General features: G+C 43.5%; 1 protein-coding gene across 1 annotated transcript in view; it reads right to left on the minus strand.

The window, feature by feature from the left end:
- Positions 1 to 16,349, minus strand: part of NUB1 (negative regulator of ubiquitin like proteins 1) — a 260,190-nt gene that overhangs the window by 232,544 nt on the left and 11,297 nt on the right. Inside the window, exon 2 of the mRNA XM_085632023.1 lies at positions 6,266 to 6,383. Coding sequence (XP_085488149.1) covers positions 6,266 to 6,382 — 117 coding nt within the window. The 5' untranslated portion in view covers position 6,383. The remainder of the gene's footprint in view (positions 1 to 6,265; positions 6,384 to 16,349) is intronic.

Genomic DNA, 16,349 nt, shown 5'->3' on the forward strand with positions numbered 1-16,349 from the left:
GAATTAGTAAAAAGTCCATAAGGAGCATGATGTTTTTACCCCTATTCTTGACCAGCGTGTTAAAAAGAAAGTGGTGGAGTGTCTCAGGGTACTCTCCAGTAGCTGATTGGGCATTATGCACTAAGAGGGGATCTGTTACGATCTTGTTCTGTTGCAGCCTGCACAAATTTCACAACGCTAGTGGCCAGTTGCGCCGATTTCCCTCTCGACCATGCTTCTAAAGCTTCCGGCAAGTTTGAATATTCAAAGTGCGCCAAATTGGTTGAAGCCAAAATTTCCTTAATATCGCCAACTCCTCGCAGATACATAGCACATGGGTCAATGATTACTCTGCATTTGCACATATGCGGCATCACCGATCGTTCATCTCCAGGTTCCTCCGTCCATAACCCATAGGACTTCAGTGGCACTAGACCAAAACGCAGGCCCATTAGCTCTCTTTTCATTGTAAGGTTGAGGGGCATTGACCCTCGCTCAAAGGTTTGAGGCCAGATTTTTCACTGCTTGTGCGTCCAGGTCTGACGATTTTAACCAAGCTTTATTTGTCAGTAGCTTTGCAAACAACTGGACAGGGATGTAAGCAGAAAGCCCGCTTGAACATAATGGTTGTGCTTCTAAGGACTCTAAAGCGTGCATTAAAAACGTGTGCCAATTTGTTGCTGGGTTGCCTATAACCTGCTAGATTGTATTGCACAGAGTGTGCTACTGTGCCTGCTTTGTTTTGAGCATGCGAGGTGCATCTCGGAAGCTGAAATACTATGCAGTAGCAAGATGACTGTGCTCCACCCAGCCAATTGGTCATTCTGCCTCTAAATAGGAGTGCCCCATACTCCACTATAGCTTCAGGAGGGTGGTTAGGTCTGGAGTATTAATTGATTTTTTCACTTTACAGAATGCCCCTTCAAGTGAATTTGCTACCCCTTGTTGGGCCGTGATATGTGCTGTGGAACGGCCTCTATGGTCTTTGTAGGTGGTCACCACCTCAATGGCCTTTCCCTGGATAAACCATGTCCCCTTTTTGCTTGCTACTGGGAGATTATCACCTCCTTTGTTTTTGCTGTATTCACTTTTAGGTGATTGGCCTTACAATAAACTGTTAACGCCTGGAAAAGTCTCTGGAGGCCAATTGGTGTTTGGTCTATGAGGACCGTATTGTCTGCATACTGGAGCGTTTGGATTTTAGCGCCGGCAAATTTAGGTGGAAATGCTCTCATTGGCGTTAGATGGTCAGGTAAGTAAGCCAAATACAAATTAAATAACAGCGGCACCAATATGCAGCCTTGCTTCAGACCTTTTTTTGTCAGAATTCCACTCATAGTGGCCCATCCGATGTTCACTTTTATTTTTACCCAGGTATCCGAAAAAAAGGTAAAAAAGGCTTTTGAGGGATGTCCCAGTTGCTTACCTTCGCCCAGAGTTTAACCCGAGACACACTGTCAAACGTGGTCTGAAAGTCAACGAACCCCACATACAGGGCCCTTCCCTTAGCGGATAACGTGGTTTCAATAGATGGGAAATACAAAATAGATTGTCCTCTATGTACAAGCCCTTTTCGAACCCGATATGGGACAGGAGGATCAGCTTCCTTTCTTCCACCCGAGTTTGGAGCTCCTAATTTAATATTCTGGCATAGCACTTGCCATTCAGTGTCCAGTAACGCTATAAATCGGTAGTTCCCCGGACCCGATCGCGGGCCTTTTTTACTGATCAGCACCAAGAGTGAGCCCCTCAATGTGTCGGCTATACCTCCTCCTAGTCTGCAGTTCTGTAACAGAGGTGCAATCACTGTGGCCCAACGAGACGGCGTCCACTTGTATACTGTGGCAGGAATGCTATTTGGGCTGGGCGCACCTGCGGCACACATTGACTTGATCGCTAAGGCTACTTGTGCTGAAGTTATTGAAGGGGTATCTTCGCCGTCTGGTGTTGCAACTATTCTAATATCTTCCACTCCATATGGTAGTTTCATATGGCCATCTGTTTTTAACTGGAGATCAGAGCTGGATATGGGCTACTGTTGGATCCACGTAGAGAGGTTTGATGCAAGTTTCCCAATCATCAGGTGCAATGTTTGTAACGGTCGTCCAATGGTTTGATCTAAAACATTTATTTACCCAAAGCCAAAACGTTCTTTGGTCCCTAGATTTTATCACCTCATGTGAGATGATCCACCTCTGAGCTTCTTTTTCCCTCTTTTGGGCAAATTAATGTCTGACCAAGTACTTCTCTTTCTAGATAAAAAGTATGTTAATGCACACTAAAAATGGGACATCGCATACAAAATCATATACAATGTAGTGCCCTTGCAGTTATCAGGTGGTGTTTTGCCTCTAGATCCGTCTTCTGATAACGATGCGGTCTCGCACAGGCCAGTCTTCTCATTATGATGTGCCCATGGACAGGCAGACTTTCTACTCAAGATCACAGAACAGTGTTGATCACAATGTGACTCTTCACGATTCCCACTTGGAACCGCCATGGACAGACAGCAGACCCAGACACTCCAGCGTCCAAAGAATGTTTTCCTCAGTCATCTCCTTCTAGATGCCCCGAAGATGCCTGGGACAATGCTGTACCTTGATCCTCCTGGACATACATTCCATCTGCAAGGCAGGCAGACTCCTTCCCCTCTCAAAGCAAGCTGGCAGCCTTTTAGCCACTTCAGGACAGGTACACGGCTATTCCAGCAAGAGGTCATACTCAGGTGAAGACTCCCTACATCTGGCAAGCATGCGGTCAGGCAGACACCAGCTCTTAGGAGTGCTCTACGGAACCCTGCCTTACTTTGCCAAATAGGACTTGGCAGGGTAACAAGCAGTGGAGTAGCGGGTTCACACTTTTGCACAACTAAACAGACAGGAGACAAGTATCCACTATCTACATCTTCAAAAACAGTTTGCGGGTGGTTCATCTTTTTCAACTGCCCTTTCTATGCTGCTCTCTATGCACAGCCTTTGTTTAGCTTGGTGTTTCTCACAACAGGGAAGACTCCAGTCGGTAGCAACCGCAATAGAGGCACAAAGTGGGTGGAGGTTCCTTGCCTGGCTGTTATCAGTCAACTGATAGTGTAATCAGGTCAAGACAAAAGAGTGGCCTCATCTACAGGTTTCCCTCATCTTGCACAACAGAGTCTGCTGTCCCACAATTCATTCCCACATCCTCAAAATGGCAGTGCTCAGGAAGACTAATCAGTAGCTTCTTGCTAAGCAATAGGCCTAATGAATTTCCAAAACGAGAACGGTCTTTGCTCCCCTCACTTCAGTATCTAGGTCTCCTTATTCAGATTCAAGAGTGTCAGCAATACACTTCCACTGTCTGGTAAAATAAGCCCAAACTACATCTTGTGCAAAGTTCTGGTATTGGGTATCCAAAATGGATCACACAGACCTCCATTGCTGGCTCACTCATACACACCATACATGTACCGCACAGGCTACATACACAAACACGCACAACATACAATTGGGACATTATTGTTAGAAACAGGGTTAGTGCATGGAATAGAACTTTACACATGTGGGTCAGTAGGCTTCCACTCCAGTGACATAAATAGAAAGGTCTGATCACAACTATGAACTCACTTAACACAGTGCGATGCCACCTCCACTCATGTGCTAAAGCCATAGAAGGGACAGTAGTTTACTGTGTTAAGGAGGGCACACTTGATGTGTCCTTTCAGGTCACAGGACCAGTCCAGAATCTTTCTCTGGTCAAGGGGCAGACATAGGCCTCCGTACACACAATAGATTAGCCTCAGGCAAGAGCCAAAATCAAAAACCAGGATACCAGATATTCCAGCTGGGCACTCTCGGCAAGGGAACACGGCTGTACACCAAGGGGGCATTTCCCATTTCAACAAGTCGGCATCAAGGGGAGATATTCTAGAAAAGCCAACAGATAATACCGAAAAAAAATCAAAAGTTGCACTGTCCAAGCACAACCACTGGAGAGTGAAACATGCACAACAGGTGAATCTGTAACAGATTCATGCTGCACAAATTTAGTCCCCCGAGATATGCTAATGCCTCTATTTATGCTATATAGTTAGACCAATCACAATAATGCAAACATATGTGCAAAGTTAATATTTAGAACTAAAACAAACATGACAAAAAATAACCAAAGTGTTAGGTGGCGTGTTCCGATAGCCTGAATAAAGTCAACAAGGTAGCATATTCCTTCTTTTGCTTACAGAGAGGCATTGTGTACAGTCAAATTACAAGATGAAAATACTAGAACTACGAATATCACCTGAGGAAGGTGAAAGGAGATGGGGCAAGTCTTGAGCAGCCAGAGAGGGAAGAAGTCACTGTAGACACTGATGAAAAGGAAGCGATATAGATTTGAGCTAGATTTTGCTGCCACTTAGAAATGCTTAGAAATGGTCCCTTGCAGGTTTTAATTAGCAATCAGCTGAAATTCACATGCAACTATACATATGTCATAAGGATAGCTAAATACCAGAGGCCAAAAATTTCCTCAACAGAAGGATGAAAAGGCTTAGAAGTACAGATATGCAGAAAAATCACTGTAGTCATTATAATCATCATACTAATTAAGCACTGCAACAAAGTTTGCTTATTGCTACAAACAACTATACACAAAACACACTATTTAGAACTCTTGTTAGAAAAAAGAATGCAACTGAAGTACAGCAATGTCCTTCTAGAAAAATGTTGTCAATGTCTTTCTCTGTGTGCATACCACCAGAACTCAAACACAGGACACAAATCTTTGCTTGTTGTAGGGGTTGTTCATTAGTTCAGCTTCCCCTAGTTAGCCTGGGGCAGAGAATTCAGAGGAGTTATGTGTGCTTTAAAAAAGTAGTTCTTAAACATTTGACTTCAGTATACCCCTACTGAATCATTACTGTGAGCAGTGAACTCCTGCCTAGACAACTTCTATGATTTGAGCCTCAAAACAATATATAACAATTCAGAAATAAGTATAAATCAAATAAAGCCACATTCATACAAAACTAATCATGCGAAAATCAAAAGGTTAAGTTTAACAAGAAGGGTCATTTCTAGAAGATGAAGCGAAATGCTAGTCTCTACCATATCACTGTCATTTATTTCTCCTTTACTTGCTCTCTTTTTGTTGAAGCATATCAATGCAGGTTCATTTGGGACCACAAATCATCCACACTAGACTCCTTTAGATCTACTTGAGTTTCTCCCACGAATCAAAATCAGGATAGCAACCTAATTTTTAGCTGCCAATGCCTAATTCTTTCACATTTACGAACATTTTAAAAGTTTCAATTTAGCTTTTTAATGCATAGGCACTTCAATAACCTGCTAATATTAAACCATCAGCCCCCTCCTGAGAATGAACTGTGGAACTCCAGGGTAAGAACTGCAGAGATGTGGGAACGATATAGGTCTGTTCCATTTTGATTTAGTATAAAGCTTATAACTGATCCCTGTGATCCATGCTGAGAATGGCTCAGAAAATTAAAATGGGGGCAAAGAAAATAGTTCATGCCCACTTCCCAGACATTGTAAGTTCAGTGTACACATGTGATGGGATGAGACTATATGAATGGGCGACTAAATCATATTTCTGATAGCCATTCATCTGATAAACATCTGTTATTCAGCGCCAAGATGCCTATGGGTGAACGTGCGCATTACAAATACATGTCAGCTTATGCTATGTTATACAGCTGTAGACAGCGGACAGAGTCCCTTTCCTTTCTGTGTGCACTTGTGGGGGGACATAATAATGAGCAATAACAACGGTTTGTCTCCATGTTAAATTCAGTGTATGGAATTGAGGGTATGTAACCACATGGCTGTGCTGATGCCTTTATTCTGATGCCAGGTGTTAACATATGTTATTTTCCCTTTGCTTTCTCTGTGTCCTTTCGCCATACGCTGGGGCCCACAATTACATGTTGGGAATTAACAGCTGTTGATGCTCATTGGGGACACCAACACTTAATTTCTCTTCTTTGTATAAGGTGGTTGTTATTTTGCATCCAAACAGGTTTGTTTGAAGAAGCTTTAACTGACTTGACAATACCTTTTCTCATAAATAATATTCCTGACGCGTAAGGGAAAAAGCAAGAGACTTGCTTTCTTAGGATCATGCTTTTTACGCTTCAGGTACAGATCAGACTCTTGGTTGAGTGGAATCAATCTCAAAATTAAAAGTTCCGAAAAATGGCAAACTGGCGACCAGCATGATCATCAGTCCTGTGAACTACAATACATGGTTACCAGGTGAAACCACATAACAAATAGATATGACAAACACAAACCTTTAACTCTGGGCCAACTTCATTGTTTTCATTAGTAAAGGGAGGTTTCCAGAGCTGAATTCTTTCCTCCCTTAAAATATTTTTAAGATTTGCCATGAGGTAATTCTTCTGTGCCATCCTGTAAACAAATTAAAGAATACAAAAAGAGGGATTACTCAGTTTACAACGGTAAGGACAAAAGAGGTTTGATCTTGCCTATCTTTGATCAAGGCAGTCAGTATGATGTGTTAATGCAAGCTTTCTTGCTTACATTCATGCCAATCCAGTCAGTGTCATCAATGGAGTATTTACAGGGACTGGCAAAGGCAATTTTGAAATAAGCAGGTAATGGATTCAACATGCTCAATGGTTTAAAAAGCATGACCTAAATAATAGCGTAATATACAGATAAATGGTGACAAAACAAACTATATTTTATGAATTTGAGTGGTGGACCTGTGACTCTTTTAGCTGAATTTAAAAGGATAATGGGGGGAATAGGGGGATGGAAGACGGAAGAGTCTAGAAAGTGTTTATTGGGAGCCCTTAGTAGTAAAGTGAGGTTTGGGATGAGTATAAGGAGAGATGGAGGGAAGAGTCTCTAGAAAAGGATTAGGGAGATCATTGTAGTAAAATGAGTTTTGGGATGAGTCAAAAGAGGGATATGTGAGGGAAGAATTTAGAAGGGTTGTTTGGGAGATCATAGTAGTAAAATGAGGTTTGGAGTGATCCTAGGAGGGATGGAGGAGGGAAGAGTCTAGAAAGGGTTATATTGGAGATCACAGTAGAGAAGAATGAGGTTTGCGATGAGTCAGAGAGTGAAGGGAGAAGATGTGTTGAGAGCGGTATAGGGTGAAATATAAGGTAGTGCATCGGAGAGAGTCAACTTTTTTTTTACAGTAGAATTAAAGTAATAAATACATAGATACACAAGTACATATTTATATCAAGAAATACACATATCCAGATACATATGTATAATCAAATCAAATGTTTATATACACAGAATATGCTGCACATTTATGTTTGAGTATGGTGGTTATGTAGGAAAGAGCCAACGTTTGAGTAGTCTTTTGAAAATAAGATAGTTATCTGTGGATCTTATGTTTGGGAGTAATACATTCCATCTGCTTGAGCAGAGAAATATGTGCCACCCATGTTTTTTCTCTTGTATGGGGGGAGATGCCAATCTGGAGCGGGGGTTCCTTTGTTGAATGTATTTGGCGATTTTATGCCTGATTAATTTGAGTAGGTTATCTGATCTATTTGATCAGTGCAGGAGCTGACTGTTGTGTCACTAACACCTGAACTTTTCAGTGTGCTTACAGCTTTACCTTAATGGTCATCTAGGCATTGCTACAGTGAGAGGATCAAGTAAACAATACTACAAAAAGTGCACAAGGCCATCATGCTGAAGAGATTCTTGAATATCTTCAATTTTAACTATCTAGTCTGAAATAATCCCGGTGAAGAACTAGTCCAGTTCCCAGCAATGGGTAAGTCATTGTGCTTTCTGATCTGTAACTGCCTGACAAATATTTTCTGAGAAATGGCCAGGCAGGTGTTTTCCATGTTCACCATGAATTCTAATGTGGTCAACACATATTTATAAATAGATTTAATCAAAAGGCCTGCACCACTTTAAGCTGACCGCATCAGCTTACTCTGCTAAAGAAATACGTTCTATTGTAAAACCTCTTCTTCTTCAGCAGGAAGCCAGTCGACAACAGAATATTCATTCACAGTAACTGTGATTATTTAGTCATTTTTCAGGAACGAAACAACTACATTTATAGTAATTTTGCCTCCTAACTACCCCACGAATTCCCTATCCAATTTCAATACTACCCCTTCAGCACTCTCCCAACCTTCCCAGCTCTTCTTCCAGTTCCTATCTTGAGCCCTTAGCCCTGCTGTCTGGATGATATTTACTCAAACCTTTTTGTTTGTTCCTCGGGTTCAACGAATGGCCTTTGCACACCACATATCTTGAAGCTAGGTCAGGACACACACAGTCCTTTTCTCTGCCAGCTTTTTAATCTCTTGCATCTGGTACAGTTCCTACTAGCTTGGAACGAGGTAGTATTATTTATTACTTTGCTCAAAAAACCATCTGCGGATCCTTTGGTCTTATCCAACTGTAGACCAATATTGTTGATTCCAGCTATCTCCAAGGTCCTAGAAAAAATGTTGATCACTAAGTTCTCAGACTACCTGGAAGTCAAACACTTGGTAGACTATTCTCACTCTGGACTTAGACCCTCCTACAGCACTGACACTGAATTAGTGGCTGTAACCGAACATCTACCTTCCGTTCTGGACAATGGTGGCTCAGCTGCATGGATTTCATTAGACCTATATGCAGCATTCAATAGAGTCTAACATCTTATTCTTCTAGACCGACCCTTTAACCTGGGGGTCTGTAACAATGCTTTTAAATGCTTTCAATCTTTTCTAGCTGGCCAAAAACAGGAAATGTCCTTACACCATTGCACACCTGACCCATCATCTCCACTATGGGGTCCCTCAGGAATCCATCCTGAGACATACATTGTTCCAAACCTATAGGACCCCTATGGTTAATCTGGTGCAAACATCATTACAGCCTATCCAGACAATACTAAAACGAATAGTTTGATCAGAGGCAACGAAATGGTTACTAACCAGTATTTTTGCAGCTTGAAGAATTTTCTGGATTCACGTGCTGTGCATTAATCCACCATCTGGTGGTTAGGTCCAGAGCTCTTGTCTTGTAGAAGTCTCTCTTTTTGTACCTCATTCAGTGATATGTCACTATTGTAGTTTCAAATCAATTTTATCTTGTCATAGTAAGACGTGTATGTTTATATATGTATGGATAAAGAGACGGCGAGAGAAGTATATATGAATGAGTTCCCCAGATAACAACTAATATAGGAGAGGGACAGGGAGAAGAGAGCACAGAGAATAAATAATAACACTCCTCCAAAAACACGCTCGACGGATGGCAAGAGAGGCACTGGTTGTTGTGACCTGCATGTGTAGCACAGAAATTGGTAAGGAGAAACCATAGAAGAGCTACAGTTTTGTGGCAACTGGATTGATACATCCTAAAAAGCAAATTGATGTGATGAAAACAGTGTTCAGAGCAGTGATTGCAGCAATGGATATTAAGAAGCTTGTGGGGAAGAGTGTGTGAGTGCACAAGTGAGTGCTAATGTGTGAGAAAGTGTATTTTTGTAGGGCCCTGAGATTTGCTCTGCTCATGATTGAGTGAGTAGAAGAGGTTATAGGGGTGAAGACGGGATTGGGTACTTAATTCTTCATATTGCAATGTGTGGGACTCACCTTTTGCTAAAGTATCAAGAATACGGAGGGTAAACAGATTCAGTGGTCCAACTCAAATGTGGTGCTCAGGAGTTGGTGTGATTAGAAATAGATGTATCTTGTTGGCCCTATGGAAAGCAAGGTGTTCATAAATTTTTAGAGCTGGAAATGAATTTTAATTTTGACGTTTTGACAGAAAAAGTAAAGCCTTTCTGTAGAGATCTACTGAAGGTAGGCATTTCTATTCTGAGATGGACATTTGATCGAAAGCTGCATTTAGCAGATGGACGCGAACACGTATTTGGTGTGAAGTGGATCCTTTTTCACGTCAGGGAATGTGAGAGAAGCAGTAGGAAGTTTTTCCTGCTTACAGGGTGCCAGTGCAGAACCTGCAATGATAGGGAGATGTGCGCCCATGACTGAAAATAGAAAATCAGTTTTACTGCAATGCATAATATCCCTTAAAGTCAGTGGAGAAGGTATTTGCGGATACAGGATACATGATAATTTTCATCCCATTGTATCCGTTTAAAGGTCAGCTTTAAAGAATTCTAGGGCAACAAAAAGAAAACAATCAATTAAAAAATAAGGGCGTGTTAACTATGTAGCTAAACAAAGGACAACAGAGGCACAACAAAAATAAATTATTACGTGCAAGGACACACCCCTATCTGTGCCGTACCACCACTGTTTGTTCCTTTCGCCCAGATATGCAATACCTCCCTTCTTGAGCCATATTGTGTGTGAGCTCCTCTAGATTATTAGAGCTATTGAGTGCTGTTGGTCCTGGCCATCCCGCTGTACCTGGTACTATCCCAATTTGGGCAGAAAGACTCCCAAATCTGCAGAACAGCCTCCATCATAATGAGTGGAGAGCTGAGCAACTGAGCAAGCGGGTTGTTGCAAAACATTTTGGACTATCAAAGCAGAACACTCTGGCCTTCCAAGCCTGTATACGTTGGACCTCCACAATGAGGTGTTCTAAGCAGCTGCCGGTCAGAGAAATGTGCTTGGAAAGATTGTGGAGGTTGTTCTACAGACTTGTGCCTCCTGTTAACATTTCTGACAGTCCAATGTGGGATACGCCGTTTTGCCGGCTGCACAGCTCCCCACGTGTTTTCTTTATGGAGGAAGAATTGCTCAATCTTGATGATGATCCTGTAATTGTGATGGCATAGAAACGTGGTCAACACCCGGCACTAGACCAGTGCTAATATTATTACATTTGTGTATAAGGGCACTGTCCATAAGTGATGATACCTGTATTTTGCATCATTGTATCACTGATTGAGCATCGCACACCTTCTCACCTCACTGAACATCAGTTATTGGATTTATTTCTTGAATAGTAATGATTTACAGTTTGAATATTAAAAAGGGTTTGAAAAAGGAATTCCGTTCTCTTTTCTTTTACTGCTTACCATTTGGACCATTGTTTGTAGTAATAGGATATATCTCCGGTCCTTACGGAATCTTGGGTTTTTCCTTGTTTTGGATAACTTTAAAAGATATTACATATATGGCTCCTTCTTTTGCAGCCAAGCGCATATCACAATATGTACCTTCTCGTGCTATGCACTCATCATCAGCAAATTTGAGGATTCCAAGATGTACAAAAGTAAGATCAGTGGGACAAAGTTTTTCTGTGCTGGGACCTTTACTGTGGAACTCCCTTCCAGACCAGCATTGTGCTGAAACTGAGTTTAAGTCTTTTAAATAGCGTCTGAAAACTTGGCTTTTCAAATCGGTATATTCATATTGATTTCAACTAAATCTGGGTTGTGTGTATCGTCATTTCATGATAAATGAAAAGAGATAATTTTAGCACCAAGAAACCATTGGTGAAACTGAGCTAAGGAACTGAGGAAGAGGTGTGGTGCCGCGGCCAGGGCGACTGACTCCGGAATCTGGGGATCATGGTACGATCCCCGGCGCCGGTGGTAGATTAGCCCAGCACCATGTGACTCTGGGCAATAGCTTGCTTAATCTTCCCGACGGCCCCCAGCGCCTTGAGACCCTTACGGGTGATTGTTTGCGCTTTACAAATGTGGGTTATTATTATTATAGCTAGATCAAGATTTGTTAATATGACATGTCTTCCAGCCATGATGTGATGCATCCTGTATATGGCTCAACATACCAACTGGGAGATAGCATAATTTGACTCTTGTGCGAAGGCAACAACCAATTATTCTATTTAATATCTGTAAGCTACACTAGCTGTCAACACTGGTACTGAAGCCTTTAATACTCCTGCAGTCCATAGAAGAACATCTGCTCGGTACATTTCCAGCCTCCACTCTCTTTGTAAATGTCCAAGAGCACATGTAGTTTCTTACTATGCTAGTTGCCTTACGTAGTGTAAACAGTGATGCCATTTGATACGATCACATGCGTAAAGTCATGAGCAGAGCATTATAACTGTTACTGTTGCGCAGTCGATCACATCTAAAGGACTTCAGTGGTATTTAACAATAAAATTGCAATTTTAATGTCAATTCAACTGACGTTTTAAGGTGTACATGCACAAACACTCACATGTCTTATGTAATAGTACATTACAGAGTTATTTTGCGCATTTACCATTTACTTATTCGAAAATGCTAATTTCCTTCTACACCTTTGTAAGGAAAGTGGACTATTAGTTGTGCATGACGTGAGTTCTGCACAAGTAACAGGTCCACAATTATCCCCTCACTGGGAACGCAACACCCCATTGTAGCACTCCCATTCGCTGGCAAGCAACAATACAATTAAATAAATGATTGTTCAGTCTGTGCTTTGTCTTTGAAAAATAAAAAGTACATATATTACACACACTACTCAATTCTAGGCAGTAATATACAAATATATACGCATGGTTGGTGGAAATGCCTATATGTCACATTCTGAAATCATATTTAGCCCCTAAATGGTCATGACCAGTGATCCCTGTAAGGCGTGCGCTTGCGCGCACTGTAGCCTCCCCCAGCGCGCAAACTGAATTGCGAAGCGCGCATATTTCACAAATCATGCAATAGATGGTTTGCTGCTGCTTCTAATAACGTGAAGCTGCATGAAACAAGCATTGAAAATGCAATAGGTCTCAGCTTTGATTAAGTTAAAGCCATTTGCTTTGCTAATGGTATTGTATAGCAAAACAAATGGCTTTAACTTAATGAGGGCAATTTAGTGCAAACCTCTCAGGATGTGCCACTCCTAATCTGGGGTCACACGAAGGAGCAGGACAAAGGCCATCCGGGGGCGAGTGCAGTGTTTGCCCCTATTGTGTGAACGCATTAGAAGGTACTAATCACCCTTAGCCGTCAGCACACACAGACAACCGAGACATTCCAGACAACCCAGGAACGCGCAAACAAGTCTGCAGGAGCAGGTTAGGAAAGCTAGAGGCAGGGGCTTGTTAAACGTGTCTCCCCGGTGAGACTGAAGCCAGTGTGGGGGGCCCCTGGAGCAGGAGCAGGAGGTCTGAGGCCAGAGGGGCCCGATGAAGGCTCCGCTGTGGTTGGCACAAGCAGCAGGACCCTGAGAAGAGGGCTTTCGGATGGCACACGGTGCTTCAAGGCTGGGGGGTGACTGGGACGGTGAAGTGTTTGAAGGTTAATATGTCAGTAAAACACACACACAAGCGGCCGAGGGTGCACCCAGACGTAGGGACCTGCTCTGCGCTATAATACCCCGAGATATTACCCCCTCGCACGGATTAGGTTTGATGGGTGCAACATCCCCTGTCCACCCCACCCCCAAACAGAGATCCTCCTCCATGGTGCAAGCGCACGCCCGCAGAGCCTATAATAAGATTGGGCTTCGCTGCAGCCCACCCCATGCATCCCCACCGGACCAAGAAACATTGTGCATCGCGCCCTGGAGAAGGGTGCGGGGCTTGATAGCCCTGCTATCTGTGGGTGCAGACACCACATGAGGGGTGGGGGTGCCACGCTAAATGCGGGAGGCCGCCCTCGCACACACAGGGGCAATAGGGACCCTGAACACTGCCGATCTCCACACCGGCCGCAGGTGTGCACTGCAGTAGACGAGAGCTGCGACGCCGCCAAGGCCATTCCACGCCGGGATTAATCCATCACGTGCTCGAGATCAGCCGAGACACCACAAAGCGCATTTCACAGCGCTCAAGGCAAAGGTAAGCCGAGCTGTTAACAGGGTAGCCTGTGACCCGGGCGGCCACGGCACCGACCAGTGCCAAAGCTGGCATCAGAGGCACTGCAGGCCTCTGCAATACAGTGCGACATTCAACGCGGTTCTCGCGCCCCTGCTGGCACCGAGGTAGTGCAGGTCTGGTAACAATGGCACCGTAGGGCTCTGAACTAGCATCCGAGGCAATGCAGGGCATGCAGGCAGACTGGCACCAGCGACCAAGCAGGGTACACACTTGTGATGGCACAGAGGCATTGCAGGGCACGCAGGCAGACTGGCATCGAGGCAATACACGACTGGCAACAGCAGCACTGTAGGGCTTCACAGTGAACTGGCACCCGAGGCGACGCAGGGCGCGCAGGCAGACTGGCACCCGAGGCAATGTAACTAAAAGGTGCGATTGTCTGCCCTGAGCTGCAAACTGCTGCTCGTGCTGCTGAAAAGTACAAGCGCGGCACGTCATGGGTGGGACAGAAGATGTGCACGCAGGGATTGGATGCTTTACTGGCGGCGAGAAAAAAAAAGTTCCCAGTGTATCAGGCCGCCAGTAAAGCATCCAATCCCCGCGTGCACATCTTTTGTCTTGTCTCCCCGCGTGCACGCTGGAATCATATCGATTCCAAAAGGTCCTCTGCATGGCAGAGCAGAGCATGCGCTGCTTTTCGCAAGGCCGAGACCTAAAAATGGTCACTTGCATGTTGGAGAACCGGAGACAATATAGTGTGAAGAAGCAGCTCACTGTGGAAGAGGCAGGGTGCGGAGGAGGGGGCCTGCAGAGGGTCACACGCATTGCTGGCCGGAATGGATTGACTGGGACTGCAGAAAGAAACTTTTGATTGTTGTGGGGGCTGGTGTCGTTGTGATGTGATCGCAAGAGGTGTGAGGAAGATGGGAGGAGGGCAAGGGGTTGATGGGGTGCTAACAATTACTGAGGTAGGTCTGTCACAAGGTGCACACATGCTGCTTGCTTCATAAGTTTTGCTGATATAGGCGATGGCTACAGGGATTTACAGGCAGAAGTGGCGCCTCTGATGAATGTATTTTTAACTGCCATGCATCAATTGGCATTATTTTAAGGCCTGTTAAAAATGTTAAGTTTAAAATGCTCTGTGCATTCTTCGTATTTATGTGTCTTTTGCGGAGCATGTCGTGTGCAATACATGCTTTTTGACGTTTAACATACTTGTCTTCTTAAAGGTCAAATTTGCAAGTACAGATTTTCTAAGCCAGTAAAACCTAGGCGCGCATTTACTTTTATTACTTATTATGAGACCTTTGGCTTTAAATATGTGCAGTAGGTTTGTTCCTTGCTCTTTATTAATACCAAGCTGTTTCATTCCTCTTTGCAACCCCCCTCAAGGCTCCCACCACACACGGGAACATTTACCTCACTTCCTCGGAAGTGGCAAACAATCTCCATAGCAATACATATGCCCTTAGCAGCTAATCACCCCCCTTACTCCTTTTGGTCCTGTCTGCCCGAGAAACCCAGAAATCTTAGTGGTGCGTCAGACCAACATTTAATACCCGTGGACTTCTTGTTCCCCATTGTAAGCACTGTCCTTACACAGTGCGCACATTCTTCCAGGACTCAACAGGGCGAGAATCTCTGGTAATAGTAAATGTGTTGTTGCCAGACGGGCACGGTGAACACCTGCCTGTTTCACTAACCAGCCTTAGGAGAAGGGGCCCTGGAGGAAAACAAAGTGCCTGTGAACCAATACAGAAGTGCAACTGTGTTTGGCTGAAAAGGGTTGGGTGGAAGTTTCAATAAATAGAAACATTAGCTCACAGATTCTATGTGTTTTAAGCTCTACAGAGCATGGCGCGTCATGTTTTTTTTGTTTTGTGTATTAATGCCCAAGATTAATTGTTTTGAGTTTTATTTTTACTAAGCCCTCAAATACTAGTGGGTGTCTTGGCAGTAGTCAAATAAGGCAGAGAGTAAATTTGGAGTGTAAACAGATAATTTCTGAGCAGCTTACAAAAAGTAAGCAAATGGGGTGCTGAATGGATAAAAGGTAAAAGGGGAAGTAGACTAGTTCAGGTTAGGGCAGTGGCTGTGGAGAGAGCATAGCTGCCTATGCATGATGTTTTGGAAGAGGAACCACCACAAAAAGAGTTAAAAGAAACAGAATTTAGTAGTACTTTAGTGGTAGTACAATAGTACTACACAATGATATTCACAAACCTCCTAGTGTAAATCTCCACCTCGCCTATCTTTTCTGTAAGGGAGATCCTCACTTATCTAAGTTTACTACTAAGTTGTACATGTGAGAGGAGTCAGGAGAGTGGCTGGAAAAAGGGGACACTTACTGTTAAATGGGAGGGGTTTAGGGAGGAGTAAGGAGGGTTTGGGGCGGCAAGGGAAGGGGTTTCGGGAAAGACATATATAGCAAAAGTACAGAGGCCCAAATACCTGAGAAGGTAGGATTTGATTTTCTAAAGACACCCAGGGTATTTGAATTGTAGTACCTGACAAGTAAGTGCTACAAATGTTTTAGGGTCATTTGGCAAATGCAGAAAGCGCTAGGATTGTGTGGTTTGTGTCAGTGTGCATTGTCTTAAGGCCATCATGATCCTATATATTTATACAGACATACCCTTATATCAATGACCTAACTCAGGATGTACATTAATTTTATTG

This window comes from Triturus cristatus, chromosome 10, assembly GCF_964204655.1.
Source record: "Triturus cristatus chromosome 10, aTriCri1.1, whole genome shotgun sequence".
Taxonomy (NCBI): Eukaryota; Metazoa; Chordata; class Amphibia; order Caudata; family Salamandridae; genus Triturus; species Triturus cristatus.